This window comes from Myxine glutinosa, chromosome 12 (assembly GCF_964187855.1).
Source record: "Myxine glutinosa chromosome 12, kmMyxGlut1.1, whole genome shotgun sequence".
NCBI lineage: Eukaryota > Metazoa > Chordata > Myxini > Myxiniformes > Myxinidae > Myxine > Myxine glutinosa.
The window spans coordinates 27,137,027-27,159,319 of NC_136272.1; the positions used below are offsets into that span (position 1 = coordinate 27,137,027).

At 47.8% G+C, this 22,293-nt stretch overlaps 1 protein-coding gene across 1 annotated transcript; it reads left to right on the plus strand.

Annotated features, from left to right (window-relative positions):
* Window positions 1-2,825: 2,825 nt before the first annotated feature.
* On the plus strand, window positions 2,826-19,856 carry LOC137438064 (sphingosine-1-phosphate phosphatase 1). The gene is made up of 4 exons (XM_068132951.2): window positions 2,826-4,311; window positions 6,551-6,640; window positions 16,031-16,419; window positions 18,708-19,856. Exons 1-4 carry the CDS (start codon window positions 3,148-3,150, stop codon window positions 18,850-18,852), a joined length of 1,788 nt encoding a protein of 595 aa, XP_067989052.2. The 5' UTR covers window positions 2,826-3,147; the 3' UTR covers window positions 18,853-19,856.
* The last annotated feature ends 2,437 nt before the right edge of the window (window positions 19,857-22,293 follow it).

A 22,293-nucleotide genomic window follows, 5' to 3' on the forward strand; every position in this document is an offset into this window, starting at 1 on the left:
TTTGAACTTTGGCCGAGGTCATTATTTACTTTTAATGATGTTTATATACGAATCAAAAAGAAGATAATTGGTTTTGGGTCGTCTTTTCCGCATATCTTGTGGGATTGTGAGTTGGAGAGACGACCGTGATGGCGGGGAGGGGGTTGGCATTCTCTCAAGCAGGGATTCAACCCATGTCCTTATAAAAGGTCTTTGTCTGAGGTCACCAAGTCCGATCGGTTCAGCCGATCGGTGCAGCTGTCGGTGCAGCCGTTTTTGCGGTACCCAGGAAAATAACATTATGCGGGAGTCCAAACCTGAAAATGCTGGAGGCCAAAGCTGAAATTGGAAAAACAATATAGCCTATTTTACTCCAGGGGATCCCAGGATTACCCACCCAAAATATCGTTGCGATCGGTTCGGCCGTTTTTGCGGTACCTTCGAACAGACAGACGGACATTTGGTAAATTATAGTAAGATTTCTGAGCTGTATCTTGGAGCCAGATAGGACTTTCGGAATGAAATTTTGCATCAATAATGTGAATAGAAAGTATGTGGGTTTGACCTATTTTTTGACCTTCAGCTCATTTTTAAGGACATGACCTAATTATAAACATTTTTCACCATAACTGGACTCCGGTTTGTTCCATTGGAATGAAATTGCCCTCAGACTCGAGAAAAGTACATTTACGGTCGATTTACATCATACCCCTCCGACTTAAAGGTCAAGGTCTTACACCCTTAGGAGTACTAAACCACCATTTAGGTGTTTCTCCCTTTTTCCTGCCAATGTCCAAGCTGCATCTCAGAGCTGGCCGGGACTTTCAGAATGAAATTTTGATCAATAATGGGAATAAAAAGTATGTGGGATTGATACAATTTTTTTTGCTGTTGACCTAATTTTAAGGCCATGACCCAATTATGGACATTTTACCATTTTTCACCATAACTTGACTTGGGTTTGTTTGATCAGAACGTAACTGCCCTCTCGATAGCCTAATAAGGCGCAGATAATAAGGCGCATTTAAGCTTCATTTAGTCCCAAATTCGTTGCAGGAGTTGTCGAGTGCCCGTGAGCGTCCGACCTCTTGGCAGAGAACCAACTGTCGACTGGTCTCCTCTCTGTTGCATGGTGACGGTGATGTAGGTTAAGACAGGATTTTGGACCAAGATGTCACCCACAGACCGGCCTACCCCATCTGAAAGACTGGAATATTTAACGTCCACGAGCAGGACACCCAACTTAGTGTCCAGCGCACTCGTAGATGCAAAATGTCAGGACGACAATTTATGATTGGTGACGAGAGAGCTCACAGGTGAGTGTCGCACCTCTGAGTCATCCTGAAAACCCAACTCGGAACTTGGGAATTTTTTTTGCTCCCACTGGGCACATGACGTCATTTTGTTCGTCTACGACACTACGTTGTGTATTTATTTATTTATTCAGTTTGAGTGCGTCAGATGAATAATGGGAATGCAAAGGGTTGTGATTAACAGGTGTCCAAGGTAAAACGTCTTATCCGTAACTTCAAGAGGAACACACAGATCTCGTAGGTGTGTGTTCACGTACCAAGCGGCTATCGAGCACGTGCCAATCCAGCCGTTTAACGATTTCGAATGGAGTGCTTAGTTGAGTGCTTAAACCACTTGGCTCGACAAGAAACAATAAGCGAACAGACGCCAGGTTCGTGTAATTGTGGAAGACGACGTGATTAGCGACGTCAAAGAAAGCGCGTGACGTCACAGTTTGCTTTGCGATTCAGCCAAAAGTTTTAATCCCACTCTGAGGGAAGATTACATACATACCAGGAGGAAGGTAATAGTGGTGTATTTGTGTGGTCGTAGTTGTAGTAGTGGTGTAGTAGTGGTGGTGTAGTAGTAGTGGTGTAGTAGTAGTGTAGCTGTAGTAGTGGTGTAGTAGTAGTTTGGTAGTGGTGTAGTAGTAGTAGTGGTGTAGTAGTAGTAGTGGTGTCGTACTAGTCATAGTGTAGTAGTGGTGGTGTAGTAGTCATAGTGTAGTAGTGGTGTCGTAGTAGTCAGTGTAGTAGTGGTGGTGTAGTACTAGTAGTCAGTGTAGTAGTGGCGGTGTAGTAGTCAGTGTAGTAGTGGTGGTGTAGTAGTCATAGTGTAGTAGTAGTTTGGTAGTAGTGGTGTCGTAGTAGTCATAGTGTAGTACTGGTGGTGGTGTAGTAGTCATAGTGTAGTAGTGGTGGTGTACTAGTGGTGTCGTAGTAGTGGTGGTGTAGTAGTAGTTTGGTAGTAGTGGTGTCGTAGTAGTCATAGTGTAGTAGTGGTGGTGTAGTAGTCATAGTGTAGTAGTGGTGGTGGTGCAGTAGTCATAGTGTAGTAGTGGTGGTGTAATAGTAGTTTGGTAGTAGTAGTAGTGGTGTCGTAGTAGTCATAGTGTAGTAGTGGTGGTGGTGGTGTAGTTGTAGTCGTAGTAGTGTTGTTTGTTGTTATAATTGGGAAGCGAGGTCGCCATGAATCCTCGAATAACGACGCGGGTCTGAAAGGTGAAGGTCGTGGAGAGACCATGGGGTTTAGGAACCGCCACTTCACATGAACTCGAATCACTTGATTATCGCAGGTGTTGCAGCTTTGATGTTAAAAGTGCAGGGATTTAGCCCCAAGGTTAACACGGTTAACCGCATCATTACCCGTACTCTGCGTAATCCGTGTGTTTGGGGTCGGGCGGGTCGGGGTCTCCACGAGGCATTCGCAACACCCACTGTCGACGGTGACCGCGAACTTTGTGTGTGACGTCCACTAGCGACAGGTTCGCAGCGCGGGGGAGGTGAGTGAGTGACAAAAAAGCACGTGCTCTGCGGACGGGAAACCGCGAGTTGGAACAGGAAGGAAAGTGTGGGCAAAGCCTCGGGAACCGGGATGTGATGTAGTCCGTTTCGCACGCACAGCAAAGCCGATTGTGGGAGTCCACGGCCAAGCGGACGATCGGGTTCTCCGCCATTGAGGTCTTGGGAAGATCGTTGTTGTAACGAAGAGGCCACGGCTCGTTCGCCTGGTGCCTTTAAGAGCCGCTTTAAGGTCGTCACGCATTTAACGCATGACGTCCGGGTGCCTTTAAGGTCGGACGCGTCGCCGCCCGCGGTTTCCTCGCTGCGCGGATCGACGGACTGGGTCTTCCTCCGACTGCGGACAAACGGGGTCATGAACGAACAATCGGGAATGGCCGCCGTTTGGCTCTGGCTTCAGGATCCGGCCGTCGTGGCCGCTTTCCAACGGCGCTGCGGGGTGGAGGCGCTGACTCGGAGCGGGACGGGCCTCGGACGCTTTCATCGGGTAAGTGGCTCAGACGGAACCGGAGAAACACGATGGAAATCCAAAGGGAATCCGAGGATCGACGAGGAATGGTGTGAAAAAGCGACGTCGGCGACGGACTACGACAGCGGGAAAAAGGCGGGAAGTAACGGTCCCGCGGCCGTCGGGGCTTCTCCTCACGTCGAGATGGATGAACATGGACCCGCTGATGGAAAATCTGAGGTGGATGCTGAAGGAAGTGGAGCCGAGGGTGAAGACCGCCATTCTGTTTGCGGAGATTGCGACAGTGAAGCTGTTTGTGACGAACACCTCGAGGAGGTCGTCGGTGGCGAGACCAGCACCACCACCACCGGAGGACGGACGTGTGGTGATGCTGAATCTGGGAATGACCCTTCCTGGAAAGATGATGCTTGTGGTGGAATACTTCGTCAGCGTGGACCTCACGCCTTGAGCAACGGGAACGTACCGACCGAGGGTCTCGCACCCTGTGGTGGTTCTGATAAAAATGAAGTAGCGAGTTGCACGACTACGACAAATAGGTGCTCTGACGAGAGTGGAGAGACCTGCGACTTTGACGTGTCGAAGGAGGGTGGGTCGTGCGTCGGGGTCTGCAAGACCAGGAGAGCGCCATTTTGTTCTGCTCGACAAGGAAGCGCCATTCCCGCCGAATGGAAATCTGTGCGGAACACCGGTCGTAAGAACTCCCTAGCGGTCGTCGATGACGTCATGTTTGTGGTTCACAACAAGGTCTTCTACTACACCTTCTCGACTGCTGCCGAGCTCGGCAACGAGATCTTCTACACCTTGTTCCTTCCGTCGCTCTTCTGGATCGTGGACCCGACGCTGGCACGAATCGTCGCTCTCGTGTGGGCCTGGGGGATGAGCGTCGGTCAGGTGGCCAAAGATGTCGTCCGCTGGCCGAGACCGGCCTCCCCTCCCGTGGTGAAACTGGAAGCTTTCTACGAGTCCGAGTACGGCATGCCATCTACCCACGCCATGGCGGCCACCTTGCTTCCCTTCAGCCTGTTCTACTGCTCCTTGGGTCGTGCGGAGGTAGTACATGCGATACCATGGGTCCACGAAAGTGGTATTTGCGTATGTAGTAAATAGATGGCGCCTCGAATTGCGATTTCAAAATGTCGATTCCACGTGAATTTGACATGGACGGAGTTTTGCTGCAACATGTTTCATTTTATCCGGATGTCCCCCTCGGGCAAGGCACCCGTTTATGTTAACAACAATTCAATTGTGCCGTCAACCATCTGGGGTGTGTGTGCCGTACGGGTCGGTCCCGTTTGGCCGGAAAGCTTGTACAAGGCCATGTGACCCGAGTGATTAAATGGCCTTTTGCCATCAAAATGTTCAGAATAGAACAAAGATCTCGGGTGCACCGCAGCGGGTTCCTGCTAACATCGGTTTCATTTGCCATCGACCGTGTACAATGTCATTCATTAATGGTGTCTGTGTGCAATGCAATTCATTCATGGTGTCTGTGTGCGATGCAATTCATTCATGGTGTCTGTGTGCAATGCAATTCATTCATGGTGTCTGCGTACAATGTAATTCATTCATGGTGTCCACGAACGATGTGATTCATTCATGGTGTCTATGAACGATGTAATTCAATCATGGTGTCCACGAACGATGTAATTCATTCATGGTGTCTATGAACAATGTAATTCATTCGTGGTGTCTATGAACAATGTAATTCATTCGTGGTGTCAGTGAACAATGTAATTCAATCATGGTGTCCACGTACAATGCAATTCATTCATGGCGTCTGTGTGCAATACAATTCATTCATGGTGTCTGTGTGCAATGCAATTCATTCATGGTGTCTGCGTACAATGTAATTCATTCATGATGTCTGCGTACAATGCAATTCATTCATGGTGTCTGTGTGCAATGCAATTCATGCATGGTGTCTGTGTGCAATGCAATTCATTCATGGTGTCTGTGTGCAATGCAATTCATTCATGGTGTCTGTGTGCAATGCAATTCATTCATGGTGTCTGTGTGCAATGCAATTCATTCATGGTGTCTGTGTGCAATGCAATTCATTCATGGTGTCTGTGTGCAATGCAATTCATTCATGGTGTCTGTGTGCAATGCAATTCATTCATGGTGTCTGCGTACAATGTAATTCATTCATGGTGTCCACGAACGATGTGATTCATTCATGGTGTCTATGAACGATGTAATTCAATCATGGTGTCCACGAACGATGTAATTCATTCATGGTGTCTATGAACAATGTAATTCATTCGTGGTGTCTATGAACAATGTAATTCATTCGTGGTGTCAGTGAACAATGTAATTCAATAATGGTGTCCACGTACAATGCAATTCATTCATGGCGTCTGTGTGCAATACAATTCATTCATGGTGTCTGTGTGCAATGCAATTCATTCATGGTGTCTGCGTGCAATGCAATTCATTCATGGTGTCTGCGTGCAATGTAATTCATTCATGGTGTCTGCGTACAATGCAATTCATTCATGGTGTCTGCGTACAATGCAATTCATTCATGGTGTCTGCGTACAATGCAATTCATTCATGGTGTCTGTGTGCAATGCAATTCATTCATGGTGTCTGTGTGCGATGCAATTCATTCATGGTGTCTGTGTGCAATGCAATTCATTCATGGTGTCTGTGTGTAATGCAATTCATTCATGGTGTCTGCGTACAATGTAATTCATTAATGGTGTCTGTGTGCAATGCAATTCATTCTTGGTGTCTGTGTGCGATGCAATTCATTCATGGTGTCTGTGTGCAATGTAATTCAATCATGGTGTCCACGTACAATGTAATTCATTCATGGTGTCCACGTACAATGTAATTCAATCATGGTGTCCGTGAACAATGTAATTCATTCATGGTGTCCACGTACAATGTAATTCGTTCATGGAGACCATGTACAATGTAATTCATTAATGGTGTCCGTGAACAATGTAATTCATTCATGGTGTCCGTGAACAATACAATTCATTCATGGTGTCTGTGTGCAATGCAATTCATTCATGGTGTCTGCGTACAATGTAATTCATTCATGGTGTCTGCGTACAATGTAATTCATTCATGGTGTCTGTGTGCAATGCAATTCATTCAAGGTGTCTGTGTGCAATGTAATTCAATCATGGTGTCCACGTACAATGTAATTCATTCATGGTGTCCACGTACAATGTAATTCGTTCATGGAGACCATGTACAATGTAATTCATTAATGGTGTCCGTGAACAATACAAATACAATCAATTCATGAGTTTATTTCCTTTCGTGTTTTGCCATTTAGTTTCCTTTCGTGCTTGGACTCTGCCTTGCGTGCACGTGGTGCCTGCTTGTGGGACTGAGTCGAATCTACATGGGGATGCACACCGTCCTGGTGAGTGTACTGATCTAGTTCAAATATTCATAACGAGCAAAGGTACCTGGCGTTGCCGGGTCGCTTGACTGATGGCAATATTGAGAGAGGATGGGGAGAGAGAGTGCTGATGAGAGGAGGCGGGATGGCAGAGAGGAGGTGGGTCGAGGAGAGGGGTCAGGAGCAGGTGGACGGGGACGGGGACGGGGGAGAGCAACTGGGCAACGCAGGCGTTGAGCTGACGGAATGACGGCAATATTAAGAGGGGGGAGAGTGTGTGGGTGGAGGGGAGGGAGAGAGAGCAGGAGGATGGTTAGTGGGAGGGAGCAGGAGGTTGGTTAGTGGGAGAGAGCAGGAGGGTGGTTAGTGGGAAGCAGGAGGCAGGGTGAGCGGGAAGCAGGAGGCAGGGTGAGCGGGAAGCAGGAGGAGGGGTGAGCGGGGAGCAGGAGGAGGGGTGAGCGGGGAGCAGGAGGAGGGGTGAGCAGGAGGGGCGGAGAGCAGGAGGGTTGTTAGTGTGAGAGAGCAGGAGGGTTGTTAGTGGGAGAGAGCAGGATGGTGGTTAGTGGGAGAGCAGGAGGGGTGGGGAGCAGGAGGGTGGTTAGTGGGAGAGCAGGAGGAGCGGGGAGCAGGAGGGGTGAGCAGGAAGCAGGAGGTAGGGGGAGCAGAAGGAGGGGTGAGCGGGAAGCAGGAGGTGGGGGGAGCAGGAATAGGGGTGAGCGGGAAGCAGGAGGCGGGGTGAGCGGGAGGTGGGGTGAGCGGGAGGCGGGGTGAGCGGGAAGCAGGAAGCAGGAGGCGGGGTGAGCGGGAAGCAGGAGGCGGGGTGAGCGGGAAGCAGGAGGCGGGGTGAGCAGGAGGGTGGTTAGTGGGAGAGCAGGAGGAGCGGGGAGCAGGAGGGGTGTGTAAGCAGGAGGCGGGGGGGCGCAGAAGGAGGGGTGAGCGGAAGCAGGAGGAGGGGTGAGCGGGGAGCAGGAGGAGGGATGAGCAGGTGGACAGGGAGAAGGGAGCAGGCAGTGGAGGAGGAAGTGGCAAAGCAGGAGGAGTGAGAGCAGGGGTATTCCATCCTGACAAGTAAACCAGTCGCTGCTGATGAGAAACTGCTGAGTCGCTTTTTTTTTTTTTTTTTTTGTATACAAGATCGAGGCTCGTGAAAGAGCGAACATTAATCACACAGAAAGACAAACCGACACATAAAACATATAACATCGGGAGCGGTAGACAAGTTGGGGAGAGAGGGGGAAGGACACAAACACAACATTTGAGAGCAGGGACCGAGAGACATGGAGACATCGAGAGATCTGAGAGAGGGCGAGGGCTTTGGGGGGGGGGGGGGGGGGCATGGGAAGGGGGCAGTGGGAGAGGTATAAAACATATGGATACTGCCAGGACTTCCAGGAAAGAAGTTGGAATTTCAAACAAGGTGGATCTGGGGTGAATTAGCGGGGGTAGAAAAGATCAAGGTTTTGGATGGGGGAAGATAAGAGATGGTGGTGAACAGCTGTTTTAAAGACCTGGAGGGAGGAGTGGGATTGAAGGGAGTGAGGGAGTTTGTTCCAGAGGCGGGAGAAAAGAGGAATGAAAGAGTGAAGGTGAGCAGAGAGCCGAGATTTCGGCAGTTTAACCATCAGAGGGTTGCTGGCAGATCTTGTGCGACCTGTAGGAATATTTGGGGGACAGAGCACAGAGAGAGCTGGGGGTGCAAGGCCGGAGAGGAGTTGGTAGAAGACAGAAAGACCACCTACCTGCCTGCGGTGAGTGAGTGAAAGGCCCTCAGAGATAGCTTCATCGCGGGAGATTCCAATAATTCTGAAAGCTTTGGTTTCAACAGCGTGAAGCCGAGCTAGGTGTGAGGCAGGAGCACCGGCCCATAGGGGAGAACAGTATTCCATTGAGCTGCGGATGAAAGCCTTGTATGTGGTGAGGAGCTCAGGTGTGCCGAGGAAGGACTTCGCACGACGGAGGATGCCCAGTCGGTGACTGGCTTTGGAGGCCAGCTTGGAAATGTGGTTTTCCCAAGAAAGATCATGGCAGATAGTGAGACCCAAAATCTTGAGCGACAGAACTTCTTGGAGAGGATTGTTGAGAAAGTAGATGGGAGGGTTGTCCAGTCGATCTTTTCGGAGAGACATAGTAAGAGTGTGAGATTTGTCAGGATTGAAAGACATGTTCCACTTGTTTGACCAGTCTGTGATTTTGTCCAGGTCTTCAGAGAGTGAGGAGGCAGCAGACTGCCGATCTGAGGGAAGAGGAATGGAGCGGCAGAGAGTGGAGTCATCAGCAAAGAGATAGAGAGGATTTTCGAGAGAGTCAGAGAGATCATTGATGAAGACCAGAAAAAGCACGGGGCCCAGAACACTGCCTTGGGGAACTCCAGCCTGAACAGGAAGAGGAGATGAGAGAAACCCATTCAGGGCCACACGTTGACGACGACTAGAGAGGAAGTCCGCCAGCCATGCGTGGAGATTTCCATGGATACCAAAGGAGGAGAGTTTGGTGAGCAGAGCGGGGTGCCAGACCGTGTCGAAGGCACGTGATATGTCGAGGGAGACAGCTCTAATTTCCTGTTTGGCATTGAGGACCTCCATCCATTGTTGAGACAGCAGAAGCAGCATGTCCAGAGTAGAGTGACCTGGTCTGAAACCAAATTGATGATCAGAGATCAAGCCATTGGAGAAGAGGAAAGATTTCATATCCGAAGCAATGATGGATTCCATGACTTTGCTGATAATTGGGAGAAGGCTGATTGGTCTGTAGTTGCTAGGATCTGTTTTTGCACCTTTTTTGTGCAAAGCGGTGATGTTGGCTGATTTCCAAGCAGATGGCAGTTGACCTTGAGCAAAAGAGAGGGTGAAGAGAACAGAGAGAGGGTGAGATAGAGCAGCAGAGCAGGATTTTAGGACCCGTGGGCTGATGCCGTCGGGTCCAGTTGCAGAATCAGAGTCGAGGGTTGACAGAAACTTTTCCACCTTGTCAGGAGGAAAGGACACGGAGTCCAGGAGCAGCAGGGTACGACTGGGTATGGTGGGTACAGAGAGGGATGGGTTTGGGACACAAGATTTAGAGGCAAACAGAGTTGAGGCATTCAGCTTTTTCACGTGCGGAGTCAGCTGTGTAGCCGTTTGAGGTAAGGGAGGGGATGGAGGGGGAACAAACACCAGAAACGGATTTGACCAGACGCCACCAGGATTTGGAAGAGGGAGACAGATAAGAGAGTTCGGTCTTGAGAACAGAGAGATATTGTTTCCTGGCTCTCCTGAGGGTGGACACACACTTGTTTCGGGCTTTGTGAAAGGAAATGAGATTTCATTCCGTTGGATTTGCTTTCCAGGAGACGAAGGCAAGTTGTTTCTGGGCAACAGCCTCACCACAAGATTCCGTGTACCATGGACGGGAGGAAGGGTATGACAACTGAAGACGAGATGGGATAAATCTGTGCATGAGAGAGAGCAATTTACTTTGGAAGAATTCCCAGGATGAGTTGATGTCAGAGGTGGTAGAGATGGGAGACCAGTCCAGATGATTGATGGCTGCTTGAAGACCGTGCCAGTTGGCCTGAGTGAAATGCCAGACTCGTTGACGCTGAGCAGGCTCCCTGAGGATGGTCAGAGAGATGTCCACTTTAACAAGGACATGATCAGATGATCCGATCGGAGCAGAAGAAGAGCAGCAGACATTTTCAGGGAAGTTAGTCATAACCAAGTCCAGAAGAGAAGATGTTCCGTTGACTGAGATCCGGGTCGGGAAATTGACAGATTGTGTCAGTCCCAGTGAGTCGCAGAAGTCCTTTGCTGAGGAGCCATGGCTGGTGAGAGAGGTACCCACACCCAGCCAACTGGCATGATGACAGTTGAAATCACCACATATGAGGAAGAGAGAGTTGGGATGAGTAGATAGAAGTTGGTCCATATCATCAGACAGCGAGATGTAGATGGAGTCATCACTGTTTGGTGGACGGTACAACACACATATGAACAAGAGGTGGGAGCGAAGGGGAAGCCGTAGCCAGAGGTATTCCTGGGGGTGAGGTGGAGAGAGTGCAGTGCAGGGCGAGTGAGGAAGAGAGTTTTTGATAAAGATAGCAACCCCGCCTCCAGGACGAGGCTCAGGTCTATCATACCGGAGGAGGGAGTAGCCCGGGAGAGATACTATGGAATCAGAGACATCATAAAGGAGGAAAGTTTCTGTTAAGCAGATCACGTCTGGTTTGACAGAAGCAACCTGTATGGAGAGATCAGTTAAGTTTGAACGAAGGCCCCGGATGTTTGAGGTCCATACCGTTAATGAAGAGGAAGGGGGAGCATCAGATACAGAACAGGGGGGAGGAGGGGTAGGGTAAGATGTGGAAGAGGTGGAAGAGGTAGGGAGAGCTGTTGAAGGTGTGTCAGAGATTTCAGAATAGCTCGGAGAAAGGGAAGGATGGGGCGGACAAAAGGTTTGATGGTGATTGGGTGAGCCACAATGAGGTGTTATTTGAGGAGGGGGAAGAGCGAGGCAGAAGGTTGGGGGAGATGGAGGTGAGAGTTTGAAGGGGGAAGAAGCGGGGAGGACGCTTTGAGGAGGGGGAGTGAGAGGGGGGAAATTGAGAAGCAATGAGGGTGGGGAGATTTGAAGGGGAGGGGTGAGGGGTGAGGGGGGAGTTTGGGAGGGAAGGGACAAGGGGAGGGATTTGAAAGGGATGGGATATGGGGGAGATTTGGAGGGGAGGGGTGAGGCAGGAGTCTAGGAGGGGAGGGGCGAGGGGCGTCTTGGCGGGGAGGGGTGAGGGGGTAGTTTAGGAGGGAGGGGGTAAGGGGGGAGATTTGAAAGGGATGGGTGATGGGGAAGATTTGGAGGGGAGGGGTTATGGGGAAGATTTGGAGGGGAAGGGTGAGATTGGATTTTTGAAAGTGTACGATTTATGGGAAACGAACATTTATTGCAAAATGAGTTTCTTGTGACCTTCGAGTTAAAAATACGTTTAAGGACGCTGGATGGAGGATGGAGTGCAGGAGAGTTTAGGGAATGTAGAAAAAAGGCACTATAGGAGATGGATATTTTTTTTGGGATGAATTGATTTGGTGAGCAGGTCGAAAGCAGCCTTTTAAAGAAGAAGAAGAAAAAGGTGTTATAAAATATGACGGAATACATAACTTGAGGGGAAAGTGTAAACATTGAAGGTTAATGAGTGAAAACTATCTGGGGAAATGGGGGAGAAACACGTGGTCGAAGAACGAACGAACGAATAAGAATGAATAAACGAATGAGAACAGAGAAGGATTTTTTTTTTTTTTTTTTTTTTTTTTTTTTTTTGAGTTGAGATTTACACAAGGAAGTAGGCTATGGGTGAAAAGACTGGGAATACAGAGAACGAAAGTTATTGGATCACAAACGACGGACCGCTGAGAGAAAAACAAAGAATCAAGGTTGTACAGTGCACACTGTACAAGGCCTCAAGACACGACACGAATTAACACGATTTTCAATACAGGTATGAAAGATTTGCACCGAAAAATCTTCGTCGGGACACAATATACGTGCAACACCATAAATAAATACAGTTTTAACGAAAATACAAATGGGAACAATCACTTAACTTCGATTTCAAATCGTTCGCGACGCGGCAAAAGCCGCTGCTGATTATTGCGGCCCCTCCTGCGTTTCTTCATCTCCCAGCCCCCTGAATCCATGTCCTCATAGTCTGAGGAAGAGACGTTATCCTCCCCTCCTCTCCTCGAGGGCTCAGCCTCCACCGATTGTGGATTGACATGCCGCACCGCAGCACACTCCTTTCCCTCCTCCTTCAGCCTTTCCCGAACACTGGGGCGGGAGGACAACCCCGAACCCTCTGCCACCACCATCTGGCCACGGTCTGCCTGGGCCACAGGGACCATAGCGGCCACCACTTTTTCTCCCTCCTTCCTCCTCCTACCCACCTTCCCTGCGGGGGGAGAGAGAGAACAGGCACACCAGCCACTGCCCTTCCACTAGTCCAGGGGTCAACACCCCACCCACAGACGCACGCATCTTGTTCGCGTAGCTCTGCGGGCAGGAGTGGAAGATGTGCCCCATGGCACTGCAAGGGTTACACCGAACCTCAGAGGTGCAGTGCTCCCTCAAATGTCCCAACTGGCCACACTGCGAGCAAAGCGGTTCTTTCCAAGCAGGTATAAAGTGGTCCAGTTGTCCGCACCTGCGGCATACTTTTGGGTGACCACGTAAAACGCTTTCTCACTGTCCATCCCAATTACCATCCCATTAGGAATGTGATTGACCGTGCCATCATCCTTAACCGGAACTTAACGCGATACTGCTGAGCTCTGGTCCATATACCCAAACCATTTCTGATGCACCGTGGTGGGCTTTTAACATCAACAAAACGAGACGACCAATACTGATTATAGTCAGAAACTCATTGTCGAGGCGAACCATCACGACCCTCTCATGGTCAGAGAGAGCATCGACCACCCAATCAGCCAGAGATCCAGCCCCTCTCATGGTTAGAGCCTCGATCAGCCAGAGATCCAGCCCCTCTCATGGTTAGAGCCTCGACCACCCAATCAGCCAGAGATCCAGCCCCTCTCATGGTCAGAGAGAGCCTCGATCACCCAATCAGCCAGAGATCCAGCCCCTCTCGTGGTCAGAGAGGGCCTCGACCACCCAATCAGCCAGAGATCCAGCTCCTCTCATGGTCAGAGAGGGCCTCGACCACACAATCAGCCAGAGATCCAGCCCCTCTCATGGTCAGAGAGGGCCTCGACCACCCAATCAGCCAGAGATCCAGCTGACTGGGCGGCAGTCCACCTCACCCAGAACTCGGCAAGTCTTCCAGGAGACTGGAAGGACACATCAAACCCACGGGCCATGGAGATGAGGCATAAAAATCCTCAGCCTTGAACTCCAACATGTCGAACAAAACCGTCCGACCAAACACCTCACCCGGTGGAACAGGTCCCTCCTTCACAAATTTATATCGGACACAGTTATGGCGCCTGCTCGCCATGTTGGAGTCCTGGGGAGGGGCGGAGGACAACACGGGGAATGACGGGTGGGGAGAGGGAGGAAGGGAAGTGGCAGCAGGGAAGCGGGTGGCTGCCTACTACCTGGCCTGGCCTGCTCACCAAACCAGCCGGGTTTGCTGTGAAATGCACCACCCAGCAGAGGAAACCAACAGGAACAGCTGATTTTATTCTGAAATAATCAGAATCAGTACAATTTATTCACAGGTGGAGGCTAATTAACTTGGGGTTTGATCTTTAAGCGATTGGTTACACCTGAGCTAATTTACAGTTGCTATTATAAGGGGGGTGGACACCTATCCATTCAATATATTCTAGTTTTGTATTTTTAATTAATTTTCTGAAATTTGTAGAATTTGTTCTTCACTTGGACGTTGTGGGTCACAATGTGTAAATAAAGGCAGAAAAAGTCTTATTTGATGCATTTTAATTCCAGGATATAAGGAAACAAAAGGTGAAAAATTTGAAAGGGGGTGTAGACTTTCTATTGGCACTGCATTGCAACTGAAAACAAATATTTAATAAAATGTGAGCAAAAGCACATGTCGCAGCACAAAAGCACTTTTTGATCGTTGCTACCACGAGAGTAGAAATGCGATTTTGCACGCACAGGTAAGAAAGTGATATATCAAATGTACTTCGCAATTGTATGCCGTGGTTAAAGCGGATGGAAATATACATTCATAAGTGATGTTCAGATACGTTTTTTTTCCAAAAAGGTTATGGATGGATTATAGCAAAACGAGGTGAATGAGTTTGGTAGGTGACGAACAAGCCGATTGTGTTTTGATTCAGGTCATGTTGGTTTGTTGCGGATTATGCGGTGTTTGCCGAGTGAGACATAATCAGTGGCTGATGCTCTCTCTTGAAGTCAGGAAGTGCTATTCTCATGCAACCGACGATGTTGGTCATTGGTTCCAGTTTAGAACGGTGTGCCGTCTTGACTAGTGCAAATGAGCCCTCGTCAGGCCGGCATGGTGTTGAAGTCATGAGGACTCGCTCCTGTGTGACCATGCATTGTGACCCTTCGGGGTTAGGATGTGTGCGTTTTGATTGACCATGTGCTTCTAAAATCTCCTGCGAATCTCCCGCGATGAAAGGCCCTCGGAGTTAGCTTCACTCACTCACTGCAAGCAGGTTGGTGGTCTTTCTGTCTTCTACCGACTCCTCTCCGGCCTTGCTCCCCCAGCTCTCTCTGGGCTCTGTCCCCCAAATATTCCGACAGGTCGCACAAGATCTGCCTGCAACCCTCTGATGGTTAAACTGCCAAAATCAAGACTCTCTGCTCACCTTCACTCCCTCATTGCTCTTTTCTCCCGTCTCTGGAACAAACTCCCTCACTCCCTTGAATCCCACTCCTCCCTCCAGGTCTTTAAAACAGCTGTTCACCACCATCTCTCATCTTCCCCCATCCAAAACCTTGATCTTTTCTACCCCTGCTAATTCACCCCAGATCCACTTTTTTTGAAATTCCAACTTCTTTCCTGGAAGTCCTTGCAGTGTCCATATGTTTTATACCTCTCCCACCTCCCCCCAAGCCCTCCCCCTCCCACAGATCTCTCGATGTCTCTGCTCTCAAATGTTGTGTTTGTGCCCTTCCCCATCTCTCCCCTTATTTTGTGTTTTATGTGTCGGTTTGACTTTTTGTGTGATTAATGTTAGCTCTTTCACGAGCCTCGATCTTGTATCCCAAAAAAAAAAAATGCAAATAAGTATGAAATCCACATAGGCAGCTTTATTTTGATGGTTAACCAGTGACCACCATGCAAAATCTCCATGTAATGGAGTCGCCGGGCTGAAGCATCCGGATTGGAAGTGACTGGTCTGCGCAAGCATTGAGAACGGGGGAGTGCTCGTCACACTATGTAACACACACACACACACACACACACACACACACACACACACACACACACACACACACACACACACACACACACACACACACACACACACACACACACACACACACACACACACACACACACACACACACACACACACACACACACACACACACGTCGGTTCAAGGCCGACTTCACTTCCTATTTTGCATCCTTGCAATACTCAATTGCTGAACACGTCTCAGTTGATTTCAGAATATGTACAAAGAATGCATTTTAAATATATTCCCTCATTTTTTGGAGCTGTATTAATGAAGATGTGGAGAACAAAGCACACTTTATTTTCACCTGCACTACTTGATCACCCAACCTCCGCCCTTTGTGGAATCACCTTTTAATTCTGCTCTTCCTTCCAATCATTTAAGATTGCATCCTGTCAGCATCTCGTGTTCTCTGCCGTACAAATCTATAAACGTTAAATCTATGGTCCACATTCTGCAATGTAACTCTTCCATGCTTTTATCCCAGTTTAAATAATAAACTTTGTAATTGCTCTTCTCTTTTTGCCCCGTCAGGATGTTATTGCAGGTGTTGCATTGTCCGCATTGTTCCTGGCCATCATCCTGCCGCAAACGGAAGCACTTGATGCATTCCAACTCCAACGGCCATTCGTGATCGCCGCCATCAACCTCGCCCTGGCCCTCGTCTCCTTCCAACTCGACGACTGGAGTACGTCACGCGGTGACACGGCGCAGATCCTCGCTCTCGGTACGGGAATTGCAGTTGGCTCTGCTTACACGCATGCGCTGGGCCTGGCTCCAGCAGGCCTGACGGATCGGCTGGCCATTGTTCAAAGCCCAAGCCGCATGTTGACCCTCGGTGCGTTGCGCTTCACCTTCGGCCTACCTTTTCTGGTGCTCACCAGAATCGTCCTCAAGGCCGTTTCCATCCCCTCAGCATGCTGGTGAGTTTTCACGGATGGTCTTTCATGATGGAGAGTTCATTTCTATGAAACTAATACTTTAAACATACCAGTTAAATATTCCTTAACCAATAGTTAGCAAAATCCTGAAGCAAAGGTTTCCCACCTGGAAGTCCTTGCAGTGTCCGTGTGTTTTATACTTCTCCCACCCCTCCCCCCCCCCCTTCCCACGCCTCCTCCCCCCAAGCCCTCCCACAGATCTCCCGATGTCCCTGCTCTCAAATGTTGTGTTTGTGTGCTTCCCCTTCTCTCCCCATCTTGTCTACCGCTACCCTTATTATATGTTTTGTGTGTCTGTTTGATTTTTTGTGTGATAAATGTTAGCTCTTTCACGAGCCTCGATCCTGTATACAAAAAACAAAGAAGAAGGTTTTGGTGTATGTACATTGTACATAGATCATTGTAGATCTGGAAAATTCAATAATCTACTCTATTAGAGAGATGTTGGTCTGTGTCTGTCTATGTCGCCATTTTTCTCAGATGGTTAACGGATCTTCGTCAAACTTTCAGAGGTTCAGTGGTGAGTGCCTGGGAGTGTTTTAGGCCAAAACCCCCAAAAATTTATGAAAAACAAAATCGTTTTTTTTGGAATTTTAAAAAACAATCGCTGGATAGTGCCGAAGCCTTTTAAAATTAATGACAGTTATATGCAAGTACACATTCGCATAAATAAATACAAAACAATCACCAGACATTTTAATACAAATAAATCAAACAATTCAGGAAGTGTAGGAATTTGGTAGTACGACTTCTTCTTCTTCCTGATCGGCATCACACTTAACTCAAACGTGAACCACATTCATCCACCAGCATATATATGAACTCTCTTCCTCTCCCGCCTCCCCCCCTCCCCTTCCCCCTTACCCTCCCCTTCTTTCCCCTCCCCATCCCCTGCTCCCCTTCCCCCTTTCCTCCCCCCCCCCCCCTTCCCCCCCCTCTCCCCCTTCCCCCCTCTCTCCCCCTTCCCCCCTTCCCCCCTCCCTTCCCCTTCACCCCCATCCCCTCCGCTCCCCTTCCCCCCCCCCCCCCCCCCCTTCTCCCCCGACCAGCAACGCCGGGTACTTCTGCTAGTGTAAAATAACTGTTGAACCTTTGACCATTCCTTTACTCTCAACACATCAATCACCAACTATGCGATACTTATCCAGGAATTATGTTTCTCAGAGATCCAGACACGTCCCCTTTACCATCTTTTCTTTGCCACTATCATATAAAATGCCGATTGCTATCAGAGCACTAAAATGTCTGTTATAACGGTGTGGATAGGTTGTTCACAAACAGATGCCTTGTTTTTTCTCCGCACAGATCTAAGGCTTACGGAGTAGCTCGTCCATCTATACTCTATGCCTATGCTGTAAAAGGAGACGTGCGTGCGTCAGAGTTCCACCCATTGGTTAGACAGTTCGCCCGACCCCACCCACAATTTCTATACGATGGCTGCCAATTTAGGAACCCTTTCATGTTACCCTTTAGAATCACCTTCTCTCAAGCAGTGCTTTTTCTGTGGAGGTTTTGCAGCTTTGCTATCATTTCCGATTATTTATTTTCTCAAATTGTGAGTTGAACAGGCGACTGGATGAGTTTCTGTGAAATCGGTGATGACATGACGGGAGCAGAGAATGTTAAATATTCCGCTGTTTTCACGTGGGACTGCCTGTTTGCTTTTATGAGCAGGAGGTGAAAGTAAGGATGGTACAACTTTGGAAGGGGGGGTGGGGGAAGGTTTGAGCACTTTTGGTGGGAGGGGGGCATGGGGACATTTTAAGGCTCGAGTGTGGGGAGGGGATCAATGCCTTAGGGTTGTGATGGCAAAGGGTAAGGACATGGGGTTTGGGGGATGGAGACGGCAAAGATGGGCAGAGTTGGGAGGGAGAGGCTGAGACCTTTTTGTTGATATGTCATAACTACATGGGAGTTTACTTGCAGTAAAAATGTAATTATGTGTGTGTGTGTGTGTGTCACTGTGGGGGGAAAAGGTGAGGGTGGGGGTGATGCAATCCCCCTACCGGTAATACACTTGTACCACATGAAAGGACAGAGACATTGGGGAGGCGTCGATGCACTTTTTGACAGTATCGTACACGGCATTTGAACCTTTGGATCTCAATATGATGAGCTGGTGCTTGGCTGGGAACACCTAACGGAGAAATTCTACTGATCCATCACACCAAAATGTCAACGTGATTGTCTGCAATTGTATGTGTGGGGGGACTTAACCAACATTGCATTATGGCCGATTGTCCTTATTGTATATGCGTGTGCCTGGGCAGGTTATTTGGAATTCCAGCGGACAACCAGCGTGAAGCAAGGAAGCATGCCAGGGTGGAGTTGCTGTACCGTTACACCACTTATTGTACCGTGGCTTTCAACGCTGCCTGTACGGTGCCTTACCTGAGTTCCCTTCTCGGACTATAGTGGAACAAGCCAAGCTTTTGGCTCTTTGAAGGACCAGCAAGGACGGCTGTAGGTTGAGACCATTTGGGAGAAGAGGACTGTCTTTCCCACAGTGGGTGCATGTGAGCTTTGGTTTTCTAAAAAAAAAAAAGAAGATTTTAAAACCACATCATTGGAAGTTTGCAGTTTTCCTCTTTTTCATACTTGTTGGGAAAGCCCATTCTGATCATGCTAAACACGTGGGATTTAGTTTGCAGAAACCCTCGAGAACCTATGGATCTTACAAGTTTAGCATACAAGGAAAATACATCCGAGACCTTTGGAATCCATGTCAATCCTTTATTCAGCACACCGTGAACTCTCGTTCTCTCTCGGTCACTTCCGATTACCAGCGGTCCTGGAAACGTGAGTCCTGCTCAAGTTTCACATTTTCTTTTCTCGCCAAAAAACCCACCTTTTGCAAATGAATGTTAGAAGCAACCCAAGGTTCAGAACCAAAACGACGAACTTCTAAAAGACGTTTGTGTGAGTTCCGTGTATAGTAAAGGAGTTATTGTTATTTTGTGCTGTCTGTACCAAAAAAAATAAAAAAAATAATACAAATCCTGTGGGTAAACCCACCACGTTGAACTCTATAGCTGACTCGCCAGTACCAACCTGTAACTAAGTTTGTGACGTCATAACCCCATTTTCTGTCTACGGAAGAATTGCAGTGCACTTTGGTCGTTCGTGGAGTACCCGGTAAATATAAAACGCATGATCGTTATGCAGAGTCGGCTCCTCGTCAGCAGTCGCCAAGAAAGTTTGCTCCTGTGGAATAGTTAGCTGCCTAAACGAAGCGGTTCTGGTGACCGGCCGAGTCCGGATGCCACGCACTGTGTTTGGGTTGGCAAAGGACCAAGTGTTTAAAATGCTGCTTCAAAGATAGTTAGTTCCCCATGCAGTGCTGCTCATTTGCAAAAATTGTCGCTTCATACAAGTTGCAATTGGTTCCTGCCAATAAAAGCTGTTTTTGAACTCTGTTACCCACTAGAGGTTATCATTTGTTATTTTAACTCGTGCCCTCACATCAAAAAGTCAAATGTTTACTTTCGCCTCATTGGGTTTGTTTGCAATGTTGGTATGACCTGTATTCCTGGCGTTGCCAATGTTTTGCATTTCATCGTTTACTGTACGTGCACACTGCACAGGTAGCTCCCTCCTCCACCAAAGGTGGCTGGAGGTTGTTTTCACTCCTGTTTGTTTGTGATCAGGATATCTCAAAAGGTTATGGACTGGTTCAGACAAAATTTGGTGGACATGTTTGGTCTGTGACAAGGATGAATTGATTAGATGTTGGTGAAGATCCAGAGCCAGATCCACATACTAGAATCTTTAAATTGATTCTTCACAATTGAGAGATGGGTCCAAAAATGATATAGAGCACAGCACGATGTCTCAAAACGTCGTGGACGGGTTATGACTAAACTTGGTTTGAGTTGGTTCGGTGACGAGAACAAGCCGATTAGATTTTGGTTCAGGTCTGGATCCAGATCCGGCCTATCGGTGGGATACAAAACATAAACTGTTCGGCCTGGCGGAGGTTTGCTCTCTACCGAGTGTTGTTCCAGATTTTTGCTGGTTTGATGTGACAACACGAAACTCCCCTTTTGACATGGGTAATGAACGTAGAGCAGCAACGAAGGCTGGAAAGGGTGGAAATGCGAATGGTTCGGTGGATGTGCGGAGTGTCGTTCAGAGAGAGGAAGACAAATGATGAATTGCAAAAGATGGTGGGAATAGAGCCTGTGATTGATGCTGTGAAGAGAAACAGGTTGAGATGGTTTGGTCATGTGTTGAGGAAGGATGAAAGTGACTGGTTGAGAAGAGTGATGGAAATGAATGTAGAAGGAAGTAGAGGACGGGGAAGACCGAGAAAGACTTGGCTGAAGGTGGTGGAAGAAGAAATGTGGGCAAGGGGGTTAACAAGGGGAGATGCAGAAAATAGGGCAAAATGGAGAAGATTGTCATGGGGACTGCAAGGCTAACCCCTGCTCTAGCAGGGAAAATGGCCTTAAAATGCTTGTTGTTGTTGTATGTAGGCTGGAATTGGAACTCTGACGAGCTTCAAACCAAGTGAAGATCATTACCATTTTAGCAGTGATTTTAAAGGATCTCTGATCTAGTTTGTATTCAAAATATTTCTTATATCAAACATCTCCCCATTACTTTGTCTTTAACAGCCCAAATTATTCCCATCAGCCTATGGGGTCAGCTAGGGGAATATTTTGGCACAAGTCTTTCACAAATGGGCTCGCCAGTCCTAACATTTGACTGACCCACGTTTGGGTAGGAATTTGAAAAAAAATTCAGGTGATGTCGATAACTCTACAACTCTTCACGAAAGACACCGTGGGCTCTTTAACGTCCACCAACGACCAGTGGTGGTAGACATCCTCTGACATAACATCCATCTGATAAATCGTCGTGTGAAGAACAAGGGTAAAAGTTTGAGACCGAGTCGAGATTCCAACTTTTGAGTTATCCAAGTTATCCTTGGAAACGTCACCCTTTTACCACTCAGAAATCATTTTTCAAGAAGTCATTTTTCAGGTTAGTGTCAATTCAGGTAATAAACCTGTTTCTGTAATTCGCTTTTACTGAATGACAAAATTCAGAATTCGGAAGAGGATGACGTGTAAGACAGAGGGCAGGGGTTGTCGAAGAGCATGTACAATGAAAGACCTCTGGTTCAGGGACTTTTCCATGTGTTGGACGAATCTGCCGCTGCCACCTCATTAAAGCCAAGTTTTCCGAACCAGATTTGTCACGCTTTTCTGTTATATTTCAATTCCCGTGTTGCTGTTTGTGTTTCCGTCCAATATTCTATGTTAAATCGTACCTTGTTGTGCTGTATTTGTAAAATTCGTTTTTGTGGTGTTCAAGGCCTACTTTAGCCACTCCTCTGGTACCTGCTATGAAATAGTTGTGTTCCTTCCTCTTTTTGCTTCTTTCTTCCCAATTATTGTACTTTCTACATCTTCAACGTTATACTATTTCCCCTCCTCGCTTTTTAAAAATTTCCTCCCTTTTCTCAATATCTCCAAACTGAATCTTCCTTAATATTCTTTATTATGTAAAGCTCAATTCATGTTTGTTTTGTTTTTATATACATTTCAAAAACTACAAACCCAAATCCAACCAAATTTGCGTTCTCCCTAAGGATACTCCAAGTATGGTTTCTGCCGGGGCATATTTAGGGGAGGGAGTTCAGGAGGGGTAGAAGACCCCAATTCTCTATGTAAATGTGTATTGTATATCGCCACCTGGTGGTAACTGGTATTACAAATCATGTTAAAAAAAGAAAATTTAAACAACTTGATAATATGTATTATGGTGATGTTGAAATCTGAGTTGAAATAAATTGATATTTTCATGGTTTCATTTCGCTCATTTTAAGCGGAGCTTCAAACCAAAGGTCAT

Excerpts from the sequence above, each read along its gene's own strand:
- LOC137438064 (XM_068132951.2), top strand. The coding sequence starts at position 3,148 with ATGAACGAACAATCGGGAATGGCCGCCGTTTGGCTCTGGCTTCAGGAT. Across the intron at positions 4,312-6,550 it reads GCTCCTTGGGTCGTGCGGAG|TTTCCTTTCGTGCTTGGACT; the intron begins GTAGTACATGCG and ends TTTGCCATTTAG. Across the intron at positions 16,420-18,707 it reads TCCATCCCCTCAGCATGCTG|GTTATTTGGAATTCCAGCGG; the intron begins GTGAGTTTTCAC and ends GTGCCTGGGCAG.